Source organism: Lutra lutra, chromosome 10 (assembly GCF_902655055.1).
Source record: "Lutra lutra chromosome 10, mLutLut1.2, whole genome shotgun sequence".
Lineage (NCBI taxonomy): Eukaryota > Metazoa > Chordata > Mammalia > Carnivora > Mustelidae > Lutra > Lutra lutra.
Genome location: NC_062287.1, coordinates 64,626,370 through 64,644,286, shown reverse-complemented (window position 1 = coordinate 64,644,286; position 17,917 = coordinate 64,626,370). Strand labels below are relative to the sequence as shown.

The window sequence follows — 17,917 nt, the reverse complement described above, 5'->3', positions numbered from 1 at the left end:
TTGTAAAGTATTTCAGAGAGTTTAGGGGTTACTTTGAAGTTTCTCAGTTGTAAGTATCCCTTATTTAGAATTATTCAAATCAAGCTAGTTACCAACAGGGTAGATAGCAATACAAATGTCAGTTTGTTTCTTGCTTGGTCAAAGCAGAACAAGTAAATAAAGAACCTGTTAGAAGTCCTTGTAAGGCGTGCAGGCTTAAAAAAAAATCTGTTATGGTTTATCTGAATTGTACTTCCCCAGGGACAGATTCACAAAGATAGACTGACACCTAGTTATCTAATTTTTAAGTTGCTGTTAGAAATGGGCCTTAATTTTGGCATCCAGACCTTATGACATTTGTGGACTCTATATGTATTAGGCAAATAAGTAGTTACTATTTCCAGGACAATAGGACAGTTGTGGTTGCATGTCTTATTCCTAATATCATTTGAATTTCCAAAGGTCTAAATAATTAGGGATTTAAGCGATCTGTGACATGTATAGGTTTCCTGAGGTGGGTCTCTGTAGATGTACCCGAGGCATTAAGTCTCTACTGCTTAGTCTGAAAACTATAGCCCTCAGCAAATGATGAAAGACTGAATTGTTTTAATAAAAATATCTTAGGTTTGTGAATCCCCTTCCTCTGTGACTTTTCTGACACTCTATATAGGGTGCTGTAGTGAACATGGTTTGGTCTCAGGGCTCTCATACCTCTTATACATCCCCTTTCTCCTTGCAATGAAAATACTATATTCCTGATACTGGTCCAGTCCAATACACAGAAGGACTCATGTCTAAGATTGGCAGTCTCAGTGGTGCCTTTACTGACTCTTTAACAAGAGATCTTTACTTAGCTTGTTTGAAAAAGGGGCAGGAGGTGAAGAGGTGCTGCAAAGGAGAGAGGATCAAAAGACCACTTCTTCTTGTGATTCATAACCTCCCCCTCCTCTTTGTCTATACTCCGTTTCAGTTATTTTCACCTCTGGCCTTTTCTCACTGGTTGTTTGAAATGGTCTATTTTATCCTTTGAATGCTCATTATGTCTTGGGGTCATCTCATAACCATCTTAAAAAAAAAATATGCTTCTCTAAAGACTTTCATTAAGGACAGTGGAAACTGCCCTGATTCCTGTTTCTGTTGAAGTATTTTGTGGTTTTTAGTGAGGGGATTTTCTGGCCTAGTAAGGAAGAAATGAGCAAACTGACAACTACAAGTGAGGAAGCTTAGGAGGAAGACATAGTTATCTTCTCAGAACTGAATGAGTTTAAATGCATATTCTGAGAATTTCAGAGTGTAGACAAGATCATTATGTCAGCTGCTCGCTGTTTAATTTTTCTGTACAGTGAGTGCAGCCTTGCCATGGGTGTGTTCACAGGTGTTACTGGAAGCTTGAGACTAGCTGTACATAGCTGTAGGGGCTGTATTGCTACCACTGTTACCAGCTGCCTGCTGATTTTGCCAGTCTTTAGTGGAGATTACAAAATGTATTTTGAGAGGTGAAATTTGCTGGAAAAGAGTTTCGGAAAACTCAGTTTGGAAGAAGGCAGGAAATGAGAGGAATTGAAATTGTGTTACTGGCTTTACTTGTCAGAAGTTGAAAGTTATGAATAAGTGTGCCTCTTATGATGTTGATGGCAAAACCTGAGAGAAAGTGGAAATGAGTGTTTTTAGTTATAAATGATAACTTTCTGACTGGAATCCTTATTAATTTCTGGACCAAGTACCTTAGAGTTACTATAAACTCTTTAGAAAGCTAAGATGCCTCTGGGATGATTTAGAGTGAAGAACTATGCGACTTTAGGTTTATCCCAACCCTGTTTCGGAAGAATGCAACTTCCTTAATCACTAGCTCCTTTGGGTTCCAAACCAACTCAGGACAACTATAGAACAGAATTTGTAGTATCAGCTAGAACATGTGAGCAGGATCTTGTGCAAGTGTGCTCTCAGTGGTTGGACCACATAGAGTAAAGGTCTGGAGCCTCCCAGATAATAACTTCCCTGTGAAGTGATTATTTGTGTATATTCTTTTTTCCTGTACATTTGAGAGGACAGGTGCTTCATTTTGTTCACTTCTGTCCCCTCAGTACCCAAGGCCCTTGTATGACATGATTATTCAATAAATAGGTATCAAATTCATTCGAATTGTTTTTGATCATGTTTTCCACATATTTTTCCATGACTCCTACTAAATTTATTTGTTTGAAATATTTGGGTACATTTAGTTTGTCCCCTATTCCCTAACTCCTTGGGAAAAGCAGTATTTGGGGCAGGATACTTTTGGATAAAGTAGCAGTGACTTTATAGTAATTTGATACCTGTTGAGCTCTTCATCTCATTATGCTGCATTGTAATGTTTTTTTTTTTTCCCAAAGAATTGTGTTAGTAGTTTTAGTTAAGTTTGGTTTTAATGATGTAGAGTAGAAATTATGAAAGGGCATCACTCAGAGTAAGGGTAAGTATTATTTTGTGAAATTGTTTTAGGCAAATTTATATGTACACATCATGTATGTGTATATTGCTTCATAATGTAACATTTGTTTCATACTGGAGTCATGGTCAAAAAAGTTTGAATAATATTGCTTTATTGTAATACTCTGTTATTTCATTTATCATATAGCATTATGCCAGTACATACAGGCTTCTAAAGCCAGGGATGGTGCCAGCCCTTTCATTTCCAGTACGACTGAAGGTAAAAACAAAACAAAATTGAGAACACCCAAGCTTTCTGGTGGCTTTTACATGTCTCTACAGTGGTATTTTGTACCTTTGACCTTCTAACTTTCTTGTGCCCTTTTTTGACCAGTAGGTTTTTCATATTTGAGTCCGTCTAGGTGGTGGGTTCTTTGGTTCTTCCTCTTTTCACTTTAATGTTCTTTATTTCAGTATATTCTAATGTTTTTAAGGGGAAGGGGAAACAAGGTAGAATTTTAGAAATTTCACATTTTTCTGAATTGACAAAATATCTCATTAGATTTACCCTGAAATTTGCTTTTTTAAATGTTCTTGAATCTTTTAGTCCCTTCTTGTTTTTTCAGAGATCATAGAAATGCATACTTTATTCTGAATTTAAAATCATTTATGCTTCTATGATATCAATTGAATAAGCAAACTAAACGTGGCTTACAGGGAAAAAAAGGTGGATATAATCCTTTGTCATTCCTTATGCTGTTTCCACTCCCAAGAAGATTAACCAGTGGTTTTAGTAATAATTCATTTTCAAGAAAAGAAAAGATAGCTAGTGGTGTCCACTCTTAACCATGCTATACCTTTTCAGCTTCTTTACTTACCTAATAACTTTAATACCTTTCCTGTTCTTAGATGGTTGGCATACTAACTCCTTTGCCTTTATTTCTGTACCTTGCTGGACTACCAAGCTCAGACAGTCATAACTCCGTGATTTTGAGGGACTCTGTAGAGATGATTTGCTTCATTCTTTTTCTTGCAGGAGAAAATTTTGAGCAGACACCCCTGAGACGAACATTCAAGTCTAAGGTCCTTGCCCGATACCCTGAGAACGTAGAATGGAATCCCTTTGACCAAGATGCAGTGGGAATGGTTAGTATTTCTTAGCTACAGGTATGAAATAATTTACAATTGAATTTACAGTAGAACTGTGAGTCCAGACTATGATAGCAGCAGTTCCACTAACTACCAGTAACTTTTGAAGAAGGGGCTGTCTGCATATTACTCATGATTCTGCATTTTGATCAACATATCAGATACACTGAAAATCACATTGTTTCTGTTTTGTCAGACAAATGCATAGTAATGGTTCAGTGAACTTTGAGGTACTGAGCTGTTTGGTTGCTTATAGTACTGAGATTACATGGTGAGTCTGATTTAAAACAGTTTTCTCTCATTCTCAGTTGTGTTTATATGGGTGATATGGCAGAAATGTATTTTGTTTCATCCTAATTTTGGACAGGACAGCATTTTTTTTTTTAATATGAGAGAGAGAGCATGGGCACAGGCTGTGGGGAGGGGCTGAGGGAAAGAGAAGCAGACTTCCTGCTGAGCGCAGAGCCCAACTTAGGGCTCAACCCAGGACCCTGAGATCATGACCTGAGCCAAAAGTCAGATACTTCACTGACTTTTATTTGTTTACTCCAGGCTGCTAGGGGATCATATGGAGATTGATTGATTTAGGTCAGTTTGATTAGCTATCCAAGTTTTTTATATAACCCATCTGTGGGTGAAAAAAGTGTGTCTTTATCCTGATTATGTCATCTCCTTGCTTTATGTGAAATGCTCCCTTTTTTCCTATGAAAAGAGAAGGTTCTCTTCATGACAGGGTTTTATGAGCTGATAGAGTCTAAAACTTTGTTTTTTAGGTGCAAAGTTGGATTTGTCTAGTATATAGGTATATTTCTAGCATCGTTTTCCAGTAAATGCTGTCATGCTTAACCATCTTCCTAAATTCTCTGAGCTTTCTCTTACCTCCTTATCTTTGTGGATTTTCTTCCTGTCTTTGAAATACCTTCTTTCCCTTGTCTGACTGATGAATTCTAATATCACCTCATCTATGAAACCTTTTCTGATGGTCCTGGGCTGGGTTGTCTATTCTGTGTTGCCCTAACACTTTGTTTTTGGGTAGTCCTGATAACTGCATTATAATTTTATTTACTCATATGTTTTAGAATGGGAGATTCTTAGGACAGATATATATATATATTTTTAAAGATTTTATTTATTTATTTGACAGAGAGAAATCACAAGTAGGCAGAGAGGCAGGCAGAGAGAGAGGAGGAAGCAGGCTCCCTGCCGAGCAGAAAGCCCGATGCGGGGCTTGAACCCAGGACCTGGGATCATGACCTGAGCCGAAGGCAGTGGCTTAACCCACTGAGCCACCCAGGTGCCCCCTTAGGACAGATATTTTGCTGCGTTGATCTTGACATCCCAAACACCTAGCATAGTAGGTACTCTGTGAGTAAATGAATAGTGGTGGTATTCTGAAAAGAGGACCAGCAGTGAGTGTTCTCACCACTTGTTTCCTTGTTGTCTTTTACAGCTGTGCATGCCCAAAGGGCTAGCATTCAAGACCCAGGCTGATCCCAGGGAGCCCCAGTTCCATGCCTTTATTATCACAAGGGAGGATGGCTCTCGGACATTTGGGTTTGCACTCACATTTTATGAGGAAGTGACCAGCAAGCAGATCTGCAGTGCAATGCAGACCCTCTACCACATGCATAATGCTGAGTATGATGTTCTACATTCTCCCTCTGTTGATGGTCGAGACCATGGCATGGAGGATGGTGAAGGTACTCCTGGGACCAAACTTCAGCGCTTCAACTCCTATGACATTAGCCGGGACACGCTCTACGTCTCTAAGTGCATCTGCCTCATCACACCGATGTCCTTCATGAAAGCATGTCGGAGTGTGCTGGAACAACTTCACCAGGCAGTCACTTCACCTCAGCCCCCTCCACTGCCCCTTGAGAGCTACATATACAATGTACTCTATGAGGTGCCACTCCCACCTCCTGGCCGGTCCTTGAAGTTTTCCGGGGTCTATGGGCCAATAATCTGCCAGAGACCAAGTACCAATGAGCTTCCCTTATTTGACTTCCCTGTCAAAGAAGTCTTTGAACTGCTTGGGGTGGAAAATGTGTTTCAGCTTTTTACTTGTGCCCTTCTGGAGTTTCAGATCCTGCTCTACTCACAGCGTAAGTCAGTGCTTACTAGAGCTTTCTCCCTATATAGGGCTTCCCTTCTTTCCATATTGAATACAGTGGAACTGACTGTAAAGGTCACGGGCTGTTACAGTTTGAGCAAAACTCAGATCTTTTGCAGGTGGGTGGTAGATGGCAAACTGATGGAGCACAAGAGGGCCACAGTTTCTAATTGGCTGTCATCCTCGCCTTTTGTTGGGCACTTAAGCCTGGGAGGAGTTCCTTCCAGGCATCCCTTCTAATTGATGCTGAAAAGAGTGGTAGGAAATGATGGTTCTGGAAAGCTGACTTTTCATCATTCTGCAGTTACTTTTGCCCCTTCTGCAACCTGACAGTAAAACTGAGGATTCCCAAATAATGATCCTTTGAGAAAATGAGGATGTATTACTTCTTCCTGTTGTTTGTTATAACTGAATTGTTTTTTATAAATTAGAGGTGAACTGAATGTGAGGGGCAGGTTTGGACAAAATAGTAAAGTAGATCAGAAGGAAACAGATGTTTATTAAATAAATCAGAAAAATAGCATAAAACTTATTCATTCAGTACCTATTTATTTAGACCTTACCATGTGCCGAGCATTGTTTCAGGGACTAGAGATACAGTGGTAGACAAAACAGGTAAAAATCCTTCCTGTAATGGAACTGATCTTATAGTGGAGAGCAAGGGGGTGACTAAATAAAGTTTATAGTGTGTAAGGTGGTATAAGGTCTATGGAGAAAAATAGAACAGGGAAGACGATGGTATTTGGGGAAGGGAAGTTGCAGTTTTTTTAAAAAAGATTTTTTAAAATTTATTCAAGAGAGAGTGAGAGTGAGAGAGGGCATGAGCAGGGAGGGAAGGAGGGGGGTAGAGGAAGAGGAAGAAGCAGACTTCCCACTGAGTGGGGAGCCGGATGCGGGCCTCAATCCCAGGATCCTGGGATTGCAGGATGCAGATGCAGATGCAGATGCCTAACTAACTGAGCCACCCAGGCACCCCTCCACTTTTTAACAGAGTGATTCGTTTAAGCCCTCTCTGAGCGACCCTTGTTAATATCTGTGGGAAAAGTATTCTAGGCAAAGGGCATAGCACATATAAGGGTTTTCAGAAGAGAATGTGCTTGTTATGTTCAAGAACAGTTGAGAAAACTGGGTGGATGGTACAGAGTGAGAAAGCAGGAATATAGAAACAGATGTTGTTAAGACTTGACAGGAGCTTAGATTTTACAATTGTAGTCCACTATAAGGACTTTGTTACTCTGAGATGCATAGTCATTGTAGGTTTTAAGTTTTTTGACTCTTTATTTTGAAGTAGTTTCCAGCTTATGGAAGAGTTGCAAGAAATATTCAAGGAACTTTTTGTGTGCTCTCCCACAATTCACCAGTTATTAACATTTGGCCACATTTGTCTTATCATTCTCTTTCTCTGTGTGTGTGTGAACATAAAACTGAACCATTGAGAATCGTCGCAGATCCCATGTGCCTTGACTCCTAAATGTGTCAGCTTTTATTTCATAAGAGCAAAGACATTTTCTTACATAACCATAGTAGATAATCAAATTTAGAAAATATAACATTGATACAATATTGTATTCAGGTTTCACCATTGTCCCAAAAATACCTACTTTGCTAATTTTTTTTTTAAATTCCTGATCCAGGGTCTTGTCTAGTAACATGCCTTGCTTTTACTTTTTACTTCTTAAAGTCTTTCATGACATGGACATTTTTGAAGAGTGCAGGCAAGACATTTTGTAGAATGTCCTCCAGTCTGGGTTTGTCTGATGTTTCCTCGTGATTAGATTCAGGTGTTAAACATTTTTGGTTATAATACACAGAGGTGAGGTTGTGATTCTCTCAGTGCATTGTATTAGGAGGCACATAATGTGTGTTTTTATCATGACAGGAGGCGCTTGATGTCAGTTTGCCCATCTTTGATAATGTTAATTTGATCACTTGGTTAAGATTATGTTTGCCAGGTTTCTTAAATGGAAAGTTGTCCTTCTTCCCTTTGTAATTAGTAAGTTGTGGGAAGTTATTTTGAAACTGTAAATATATTGTTCCTCTTTGAAGTTTTGCCCAATAGATTTAACATCCATTGATGATTCTAGTCTGAATTATTTAATACCATCATGGTCACAAAATGGTGATTTTTCTAGCTCCACTTATATTTATTGATTTATTTATACTTTATTTATTTATTTTTTTAAAGATTCATTTAGTTATTTGAGAGAGAGAGCTCACAAGCAGGAGGGGCAGAGGGAGAGAGAATCTCAGGCAGACTCCATGCCAAGTGTTCAGCCTGTCAGGGGGTTTGATCTAACAACCTAAGATCACGAACTGAGCCGAAATAAGAGTTAGATGCTTAACCGACTGTTTGACCCAGGTGCCCCTCCATCTATATATATTAGTTATCATTGTACTATAAGGAATAACATTTATTTTTCCTCGTTTGTTTAGTATTATATGGACTCATAGATTTTTATTTTGTTCCGTAAGTTAGGTACCTATAATGCAGGGGGGATGTTGTAGACATGGGAGAAGGAAGATTGAAACAGAAATATGACAGGTGACATATTCCATCAGAATTTGGGTTAAATTTCCCAGAATATGGGTTATTCTATCAATAATAGAGCAATAATGCAATGAGTAATACAAATTTTAAGAGGTTTGAAGGCGATTAAGAAGGTTTGTGTATAGACTCAAATGGAACTCAGGACCTAAAGCCATGTTTATAGCATGGGCAGGAAAAAAATTTTTCCAAAAAAATTCCTGGATATTGTTGAGCAGGGCTGATGGTAAAATGGTGTTGCCTTTTATTGCATGTAGGTTATGCTCTCTATTAATAGTTAAACAGTTGAGGTTGGTTTTCTTGAAATAGTTTTTATTTATGATTCAAAGGCCTCAGGTGGATGAAAATCTTTCTGGCTTTCCAAAAACATGTCATCACCACTCACAGTGTTGCCCACTGCATGTCTCACCTACTGAATAGAAAAGAAGTGTAACTTAGGGAAAAAATGCAGGCGAAATGGTATGAGTTACAAAGTGTAACCCATTGGATGACTGAACTGACAGTTATAAGAATTTTTTTTTTTAACTTGTACTCCTGGATAATGTTTGTTCTTTGTATAGATACAGGTTTTTTAATAGTGTATTTTTTACCATTTGCTGTTAAATTGTATGTAGAGAAGTTCTTTACCTGATATGAGTTAATAGGGTAGTAGATTGGATAATTGAAAAAGTCATTCAAGTCTGATAATCATAAAAATTATACATATATCCATTAAACATTGTATTTTAGCTTAAAACATGACTGTATAATAACTAGTCTTTTGATGAAGGGACTAGGTATTTCCTTTGATTATGGGTCTACTAATCAGATGTCTGCATTTTTTTTTTATAAACCACACCCATAATGCATTCACTAGGTTTTCTAGATACATTTTGTTTTTAAAAGGGGAGTGAGGGGGCGCCTGGGTGGCTGAGCTGGTTAAAGCCTCTGCCTTCCGCTCAGGTCATGATCCCAGCGTCCTGGGATCGAGCCCCACATCAGGCTCTCTCTGCTCAGCAGGGAGCCTGCTTCCTCCTCTCTCTTTCTCTCTCTCTCTCTCTCTGTCTCTGCCTGCCTCTCTGCCTACTTGTGATCTCTGTCTGTCAAATAAATAAAAATAAGATCTAAAAATAAATAAAAGTGGAGTGAGAATTTAAATGAACCTTGCAAAAGAACCAGAATGGAGACTACCTATAAATTTTTGCAGTTTTCCCTTTTTTTTTTTTTTTTTTTGCACTTAATAGCCTCATGATATGCTTAATTCAATTATGGTATTTTTTAGCCACTTTGTATTACTCAGTCTTTATATATATATATATATATATATATGAATGAATTTTTTTTTTTTTTTTTTTTTGAGAGAGAGAGTATGTGTGCTTGGTGGGGAGAGGCAGAAGGTGAAGGGGAGAATCCCAAGCAGCCTCCACGCCCAGTAGGGAGCCTGACATGGGTTCATCTCACAAATCTGAGATTGTGAACTGTGCCAAAATCAAGAGTTGAAGGCTTAACCAACTGAACCACCCAGGCATCCCTACTCAGTCCTTTTTTTTTTTTTTAAGATTTATTTAATTTTTTTTTTGTGGGGGGGAGGGCAGCAGAGAAAGAGAGAGAGAGGGAGAGAAATCCTCAAGCAGACTCCCTGACTTGGGGCTCGATCCCAGGACCCTGATATCATGACCTGAGCCAAGGTCATGAGTTGGGCGTTTAACTGACTGAGCTACCCAAGTGCCTCAAAGATAAGTTTTTTAGAAAACAAATAAATAATGTGTGGACAAACAAGGCAGAGAAAGTTGAAAGTTTCCTTTTTCACATAGAATCCTACTTCTCAGAAGTAATCTCTTAATTTTTTTAGTGCCCCTTCTCAAATATTTTTGTTTTTGTTTTTGTTTTATTATTATTATTTTTAAAAGATTTTATTTATTTATTTGACAGAGAGAAATCACAAGTAAGCAGAGAGGCAGGCAGAGAGAGAGGAGGAAGCAGGCTCCCCGCTGAGCAGAAAGCCCGATGCGGGGCTCGAACCCAGGACCCGGGATCACGACCTGAGCCGAAGGCAGCGGCTTAACCCATTGAGCCACCCAGGCGTCCCTGTTTTTTTTTTTTTTTAAAGATTTTATTTATTTATTTGACAGAGAGAGAGATCACAAGTAGACAGAGAGGCAGGCAGAGAGAGAGAGAGGGAAGCAGGCTCCCTGCCGAGCAGAGAGCCCGACGCGGGGCTCGATCACAGGACCCTGAGATCATGACCTGAGCCGAAGGCAGCGGCTTAACCCACTGAGCCACCCAGGCGCCCTCAAATATTTTTGAACCATGAACTATTTTTATGTGAAGTGTTGAGTACATATGTATGGCTTGTAACATTCTTTAAAGTATACATGTACATTATGATATGTGTAGGGTATATTAAAATTAATGTTAAACTTTAATATACCATAAGTATATGTTTTAAATATGGTATATTAAAATGTAGGAAAAAAACCTTCCAGTCATATGGTAGGAATTTTAGCACATTACAAAAGGGTCTATAGTGAAGTGTAAGACTTCCACCTCTGGTCTCTGGTTCTCCCTCAAGGAGATTACCACTGTTTGCTGTTTCCTTCCAAACATAATCATGCATATACAACATGCACACTTTTTAGAAACAACACAAATGGAAATATGCTAATCATTGTTTGCACTTTCTTTCATTTAATAATATATCTTGGAGAAAGGAACATAGAGATTAGGTTGTTTCCTAAGAACAAAGAGTACCTGAGAAACATCCTTATTCATCCTTATTCACTTTTTCACAAAAGTGCGAGTATGCAAGGACAGTTCATGATTCAGTTTCCAATGTGTAGAATTGGCCCTATAGTTTGTTTAGGGACAAATTATCTGTAGAGTGGTCCCACAGCTATTATCTTTCTTTGCACAGAGACAAGCCGTGAAAACATTCCTCTCTCCCTCCCTCACCACTCAGGAGTGGTGGTTGTAATCCCACTATGTTTTACATTATCTTCTTTTGTTAAAAGTAATTGCTCATTAAACATTATAGGAACTTTTAAAAAAAATTTATTTATTTGGGGGAGAGAGACAGAGCATGAGCAGGGAGGTGAGGGAGAAGTAGGCTCCCTGGCTGAGCAAGGAGCCCGATGGGGGACTTCATCCCAGGACCCCAGGATCATGACCTGAGCCGAAGGAAGACACTTAACCGACTGAGCTACCCAGGTGCCCTAATGTTATGAGAACTTTAAGAGAACATAATTGCCTAGAACCTTAGTGTCTCCAGTTGATTTTGTTTGTTTGAAATACTTTGTGTGCACATGACCTTTGGCTGCTTCCTGTTTATTGGTTTCACCTTCTTGGAATAATGAGCACAGATACAGGCAATAGCAAAGGAGAAACTGATTTTATCATTTGTACTGGTGTACAGAAATGGATTTTGTGCTGTTGCTTAAAGCTCTTGGAGGTCAGCATCCTAGTGGGTACCACAGATTACTGGATCCCTGAGGCATTATTTGTTAGGCCCTCCTCCAAGGTGGGATGTTGCTTTTTCAAAATATAAAAATGTAAAATGTAAAAAAAATTTCAAATATAAAAAGAAACCAACAACTCAGACCAGAAAGGCCCTACAATTCCAAATTTCTAGTGTATGTAAAATTAAACCATGTAAATGGAAAGTGACTTAGCCTTGAGAGAGGAGATTATCTCTGGCCTCCAAAAGTGTTTTGTTTCTAAGAATCCCATAATTTCAAGTGCATCACAAGGAATTCTTCAGAGATATCAAACTGAAGTAAATAAGGTTACCCACTCTTAGGAAATAAGTGGGCTGAGTTTTAGATACTAGATTAGATTTATCCTGAAAAGTAGGGAAAAACCAGAACTAGATTTCTTTGCTATTGGAAAACTTGCCTTGATGGAGCATAGCAAGCCTTTTCTTTCAGACTCTAGCATGCCCTGTTTTATGATTATGGAATAGATGTTTCCAAACGCTGCAGCTAGGTACTGTAAGTAGTAGTCCAGTGCCAGGATGTCTCATGATAAAGTCATTTTTGGGACTCCTTTACTCAAACTGTTTTTTGGCCTTCTGTGAAATTTTACTGTCCCTGAGCCGACATGCCAGGAATGCCAGCCATATAAAATATCTGCTTTATTGACTTTGGGCAAAGAAAGGAGAAAATCTTTTTGTTTTCTCATGATTGAAAAGGCCTCTGGCACTCCTGCCTGCCCACTCCCCCTGCCCCCTTTAAATCCAGCAGTGATTGTGTGTGTGTGTGTGTGTGTGTGTGTGTAGGTATATATACATAGTGTAGATGGGGATGGGATATTTCAGTGTAATATTTATTCAAAATATGTTTAAGAGCCAGTGTTGGGACATAGACCTTCAGCTTTAAGTATCAGTTGAAGGTTTTCTCGCACACTTTTGCATTCTTCTGATTCATCTTAATTTTGAATTTTAAAATTCTTAAGATGTCTGAGATTCTTGAGATTATTGCTCTTCAGTAGATAGAAGAATTGAGGTCTCCTCTGGAGAATCATTAGAATTTATCTTTTTTTTAAAGGTTTTATTTATTTTTATTTATTTTAGAGAGAGAGAGCACATGTTTGAGTGGGAAGACGGAGAGTGAGAGAATCCCTGCTAAGTGGAGCCCAGGCTTCACAAGGGGCTCGATCTCATGATCCAGAGATCATGACCTGAGCTGAAACCAAGAGCGGGCCACTTAACTGACTGAGCCACCTAGGTGCCCCTCATTAGAATTCTTCTTAATAATGATTGTTGGAGGGGCGCTTGGGTGGCTCAGTTGGTTAGCGGCTGCCTTCAGCTCAGGTAATGAACCCAAGGTCCTGGAACCGAGTCCTGCTTCCAGCTCCCTGCTCAGCAGGGAGTTGGCCCCTCGTCCTGCCCCTCACTCTGCCCCAGCTCTCTCTCTCAATCAAATACATGAAATCTTAAAAAAAAAAAAAAAAAGATCGTTGGAATGTCATCGAGAAGAATTTCAGCAGAAAGATTAAAAAGCCATGTTGTATGGACATCCCATGGAGTTGAGGTATTACTGAAGAGGCTGAAGGCAGAGCTTTCAATGCTGTAAATTTTGTTAGTTGTTTACTTTCAAGTGGGACTAAATCCTCTTTCTGAAATTATATATATATATAACCTAATTTAACTCTTCCAAAGGTTACTTTTTTTTTGTAATTGGGGAAATGTTTTTGTTGTTGCTTGAATGATGGGTGGGAATCTTCACTAAATATATATATATTTTTAAAGATTTTATTTATTTATTTGACAGAGATCACAAGTAGGCAGAGACAGAGAGGAGGAAGCAGACTCCCTGCTGAGCAGAGAGCCCAATGTGGGGCTCGATCCCAGGACTCTGGGATTATGACATGAGCTGAAGGCAGAGGCTTTAACCCACTGAGCAACCCAGATGCCCCATAAATACTTTTTAATGTAGGAATGATGATGCTTTGTGTGGGCACAATGAAAAATGAGACTCTCTCCTTGAACTCTTATTAGTTTGCTTTGATCTTTAGTGAGTATGAGAAGTTTACATTCTTTTGTCCTTCTGCTAAACCATTTTTTGTTTAATTGATGATCAATCTCTCAGTTCACTTTTAGGGACTAATTGGTTGTATCATTTACCTATGTGCCTTAGTTTCCCCCAAGAAGCATATGAGGCATTTTCCTGTAGTGCCCTTAAAATTAAGTTAGAGATGATGACGTTTTAATCATTAATTGCTATATATTTGCCTCATTAGTTAAATTCTTTCCAGATTATGCTCTTCTTTGCTTAGCCGGGAATAAGGTGATAGGCAATTTTCAAAGCGTGAGTAATGAGCAAATATGGGATACTTTGCTAAACTTTTACTTAGTTGATACATACCAGCAGCTGTTGCTTGCTTTTTACTCAACCTTCCTCATTTTGGGGAAAGCTGTTTGTTACTTATAACTCCTTTATGAACCAAGCTATTATTTTTTTAAATGATGGGGTGGGTTTTTAGTATATGAAACCACTTTAACCCTTATGAAATCTCCTTTGAAATCAGCCATTCCAGAGGATGTTACTCATATGATTTTAAAATTTATGTGCCTCTGCTCTGTCTTTAAATGCCAGAAACCATTATACCATTTGTGAATAGCAATTTTTAAAATTGTACTTTTAACCAGTCCATTTTATTGGCTTTGCCAATGTATTTATTACTTATTTTTTTATAAAATGGGTCTAGAAATTGTGTTCTAAAGGAAAGCAAAACTTTGAACTCAAAGCCTTCCCTTCCAAACGAAGATCTCTGACCTAAAATAAGAGTTTTGAGGCATGAAAGTCAATCTTCTGAGTCTTTCAAATTCTCAGGAAGCTTTTTATTGAAGTATTAAAATAACACATTTGTGCTATTCCTATTCAGGAAAAGTTCCAGGTGGAGGGCAGAAAACCAGCTTCTGCATGCTTTGTGGTTCTTTGGTCTTGGTCTTGAAGGCAGAGCTCACATTAGTTCCTTATAGACATACCTGAGTGGTAAAAGAACTTCTATGCTGAGTGAAGACCCAGGCCACTGTTCCTCTTTTTTTTTGTTTTTGTTGCAGTTCCCCAACCCCTTTCGACTTAAGAGAATCTACTAAACCTTCTGATTTAGTATTTGAAGCAAGGTGCCATTTAGGATTTCTACTGTATTTCCATATTAAATTTTATTATTAGCAGGAACCTGTTATGTGTAGGTATATTTCAGCTTGTGATCACTGAGGTCTCAGGGTTATCTTTCTGATACCCATAAGAGAACCACACTTTGAGCATACCCTTGCTGAAGTTTATCCTGATCCTTTCTAAATGTGAAATTGTATTGAAGGTTTTAACTTAACTATTTGGCAAGCAAGTGCTTTGTTTTTGACTGGTTTGTATGTGTTTTGTTTTGTTTTTAACCTAGATTACCAGAGACTGATGACTGTGGCGGAGACCATTACAGCTCTCATGTTTCCTTTCCAGTGGCAGCATGTCTATGTCCCTATTCTCCCGGCTTCTCTCCTACATTTCTTAGATGCTCCTGTTCCATACCTGATGGGCTTGCATTCCAATGGCCTGGATGACCGGTCAAAGCTGGAGCTGCCTCAAGAGGTGAGAGGAATGTGGAGCTTCGTTGCTGGTGCCCCTGACCCCATTCTAGGATTAGAGAGAGAATGGCTTTGGGATGAGCCCAGGGTGGTGTCACAAAGTTTTTCTTTTATTCTGAGGAACATAAATAACTTTCCAGGAAAAAATGTAAAAGCAACGAACATTTAGCTTAGTTTGTGTCATTTGTCATCTTTATTATCTGACTATATATACATTGTAATCTCTGTGTTTATGCTATTGTGAATTGCCTTTTCCATGCATAGTTTTTCAAGTATTTTTACATACTTTTCAAGACATTTATTAGGAAATCTTTTCAAGTGGCTCTATTGGTTAAGCCTCTGACTCTTGATCTCAGCTCAGGTCTTGATCTCAGGGTCCTGAGTTCAAGCCCATGTTGGGCTCTTTGCTGGGCATGGAGCCCACTTTAAAAAAATAAAAATGAAAAGTCTTTTTATTCTGTAAAATTTGAAATATATGCAGAAGATTAGCATAATGAATTCCCGTGTTCTCAGCACGCAGCTTCAATAGTTATCATAATGTTAAATTGTATTTTATTTTATTTTATTTTTTTTAAAGATTTTATTTATTTATTTGACAGAGAGAAATCACAAGTAGGCAGAGAGGCAGGCAGAGAGAGAGGAGGAAGCAGGCTCCCCGCTGAGCAGAAAGCCCGATGTGGGGCTCGAACCCAGGACCTGGGATCATGACCTGAGCCGAAGGCAGCGGCTTAACCCACTGAGCCACCCAGGCGCCCCTTAAATTGGATTTTAGTTTTATACCTCCCACCCCCGATTATTTTAAGGGAGTCCCACATAATGTAATTTCATTATTACTTCATTACTCAGACCAAGTATTAATAAATCAGTGTGTTTCTTTTATAGGCCAGGTTTATCTGTAAAAGTTGACCTGATCATACTGATTCTTGTGGTTCTAAGCCAGCTTTGAAAACTTCCTTGTTCAAGATAAGGAAGGCCTTGAGAGAGAAGCTTTTCACCTCTTGCTGTGAGGATGGTCTGCTCCTCATTCCTATTGGTTAAGATACCGAGAGAATTGATTATAAATATGTACTTCTTTTTTTTTTTTTTAAGATTTTATTTATTTGACAGACAGAGATCACAAGTAGGCAGAGAGGCAGGCAGAGAGAGAGATAGGAGGAAGCAGGCTCCCCGCTGAGCAGAAAGCCCGATGTGGGGCTTGAACCCAGGACCCTGAGATCATGACCTGAGCTGAAGGCAGAGGCTTTAACGCACTGAGCCACCCAGGCGCTCCATAAATATGTATTTCTTTTGTTTATTTCTGCTTCATTCTAAAGCAGATTTAAAGCATAAAATGAGATTGTTTTATTTTTTATTTTTCTAGAATTACTTAAGGAACTGGTCTACCTTTTTATGTCATTTTGTGGCTGGTATGAAACCACTTGGGAGAAGGGTTTTCATATTCTGAATTTCTCAGTCATTAGGCCTGGGAACAAGATTTTGGAGTATACATACACTGGTGTTATGTGGCTCTATTTCCTCCCTCTACCAAAATGTTTATGGAGAGAGATTTTTGCATAACTAAGTAATATTAGTAAGGAAGCCTCCAAAGAGTACGGTCTCATGGAATTGGATCTGAGCCTCACTCATGTTGTTGGGCATGTCTTGGCAGTGTCCTTGTTGAAACCTTCATCATTAGATCACACCTGTAATATTTACATTGTAGTCAGATGGATCTCTACTTTTCCTTTCTCCTTTGGTTTTAGAAGCAAAGTGTCCTCCTTGTAGCTTCTTCCCTTTCCACCCCCTTTGCTGCTTTGGTTTTATAGAGCTTTGTATTGTTTGGATTGGGACAGGGTTAATTAAGGAAGAAAAGATCTGAATGATGGAGAAAATCATTGAGTTGGGATATTGGGCTTTTATATATATTTGTTTACTGATAAATATACATGAAGAGTACATGTCAAAGTTTGGGGAATGGAAATATGCATATTTAAATTGACACCTCTTCAGAATAAATCTATCATTTTGTAAAGTCAGAATAAGAATAACAACAAAAGGGGCGCCTGGGTGGCTCAGTGGGTTAAGCCGCTGCCTTCGGCTCAGGTCATGATCCCAGGTCCTGGGTTCAAGCCCCACATCGGGCTTTCTGCTCAGCGGGGAGCCTGCTTCCTCCTCTCTCTCTGCCTGCCTCTCTGCCTACTTGTGATTTCTCTCTGTCAAATAAATAAATAAAATCTTTAAAAAAAAAAAAAAAGAATAACAACAAAAAATGGTTGAAGGTGGAGAGCTAAAGAGGCATGCTACATACCAGTGTAATAAGTAGGTCACTAGGCAAGAAGCCAGTTTTCTCAGTTTTATTTTCATCTTTAGCATCTGCTTGCTGCATATTTGGGGCAAGTTCTGTTCCATGTAGGATCCCTCAGCATCGTTCTTTGGGTGCCTCAGGTACATGGGTGTATGAAGAGGCTGCTAAGAGACCAGCAGTTTTCTTAATGGGGGACTCAGTGGGACTGTATGAGAAACCCAAAAGTTCACTCTATTCTGGGTATTGGGGTCTCCACTTCTGCAGTATTCTCCATCATTGCTGCATCCTTTGTGTCTCGCTGTGGTCTGCTTGGGAAGGAGAGATGATGATGTTACTGAGGGATACCTGTGCATAGCAATTCGAGGGTTTCAGGGTCCT

At 39.0% G+C, this 17,917-nt stretch overlaps 1 protein-coding gene across 1 annotated transcript in view; it reads left to right on the top strand.

The window, feature by feature from the left end:
* DENND5A (DENN domain containing 5A) overlaps positions 1–17,917 on the top strand; it is a 102,110-nt gene that overhangs the window by 34,685 nt on the left and 49,508 nt on the right. The window contains exons 2-5 of the mRNA XM_047747391.1: positions 2,597–2,668; positions 3,425–3,534; positions 4,988–5,642; positions 15,072–15,259. Coding sequence (XP_047603347.1) covers positions 2,597–2,668; positions 3,425–3,534; positions 4,988–5,642; positions 15,072–15,259 — 1,025 coding nt within the window. The remainder of the gene's footprint in view (positions 1–2,596; positions 2,669–3,424; positions 3,535–4,987; positions 5,643–15,071; positions 15,260–17,917) is intronic.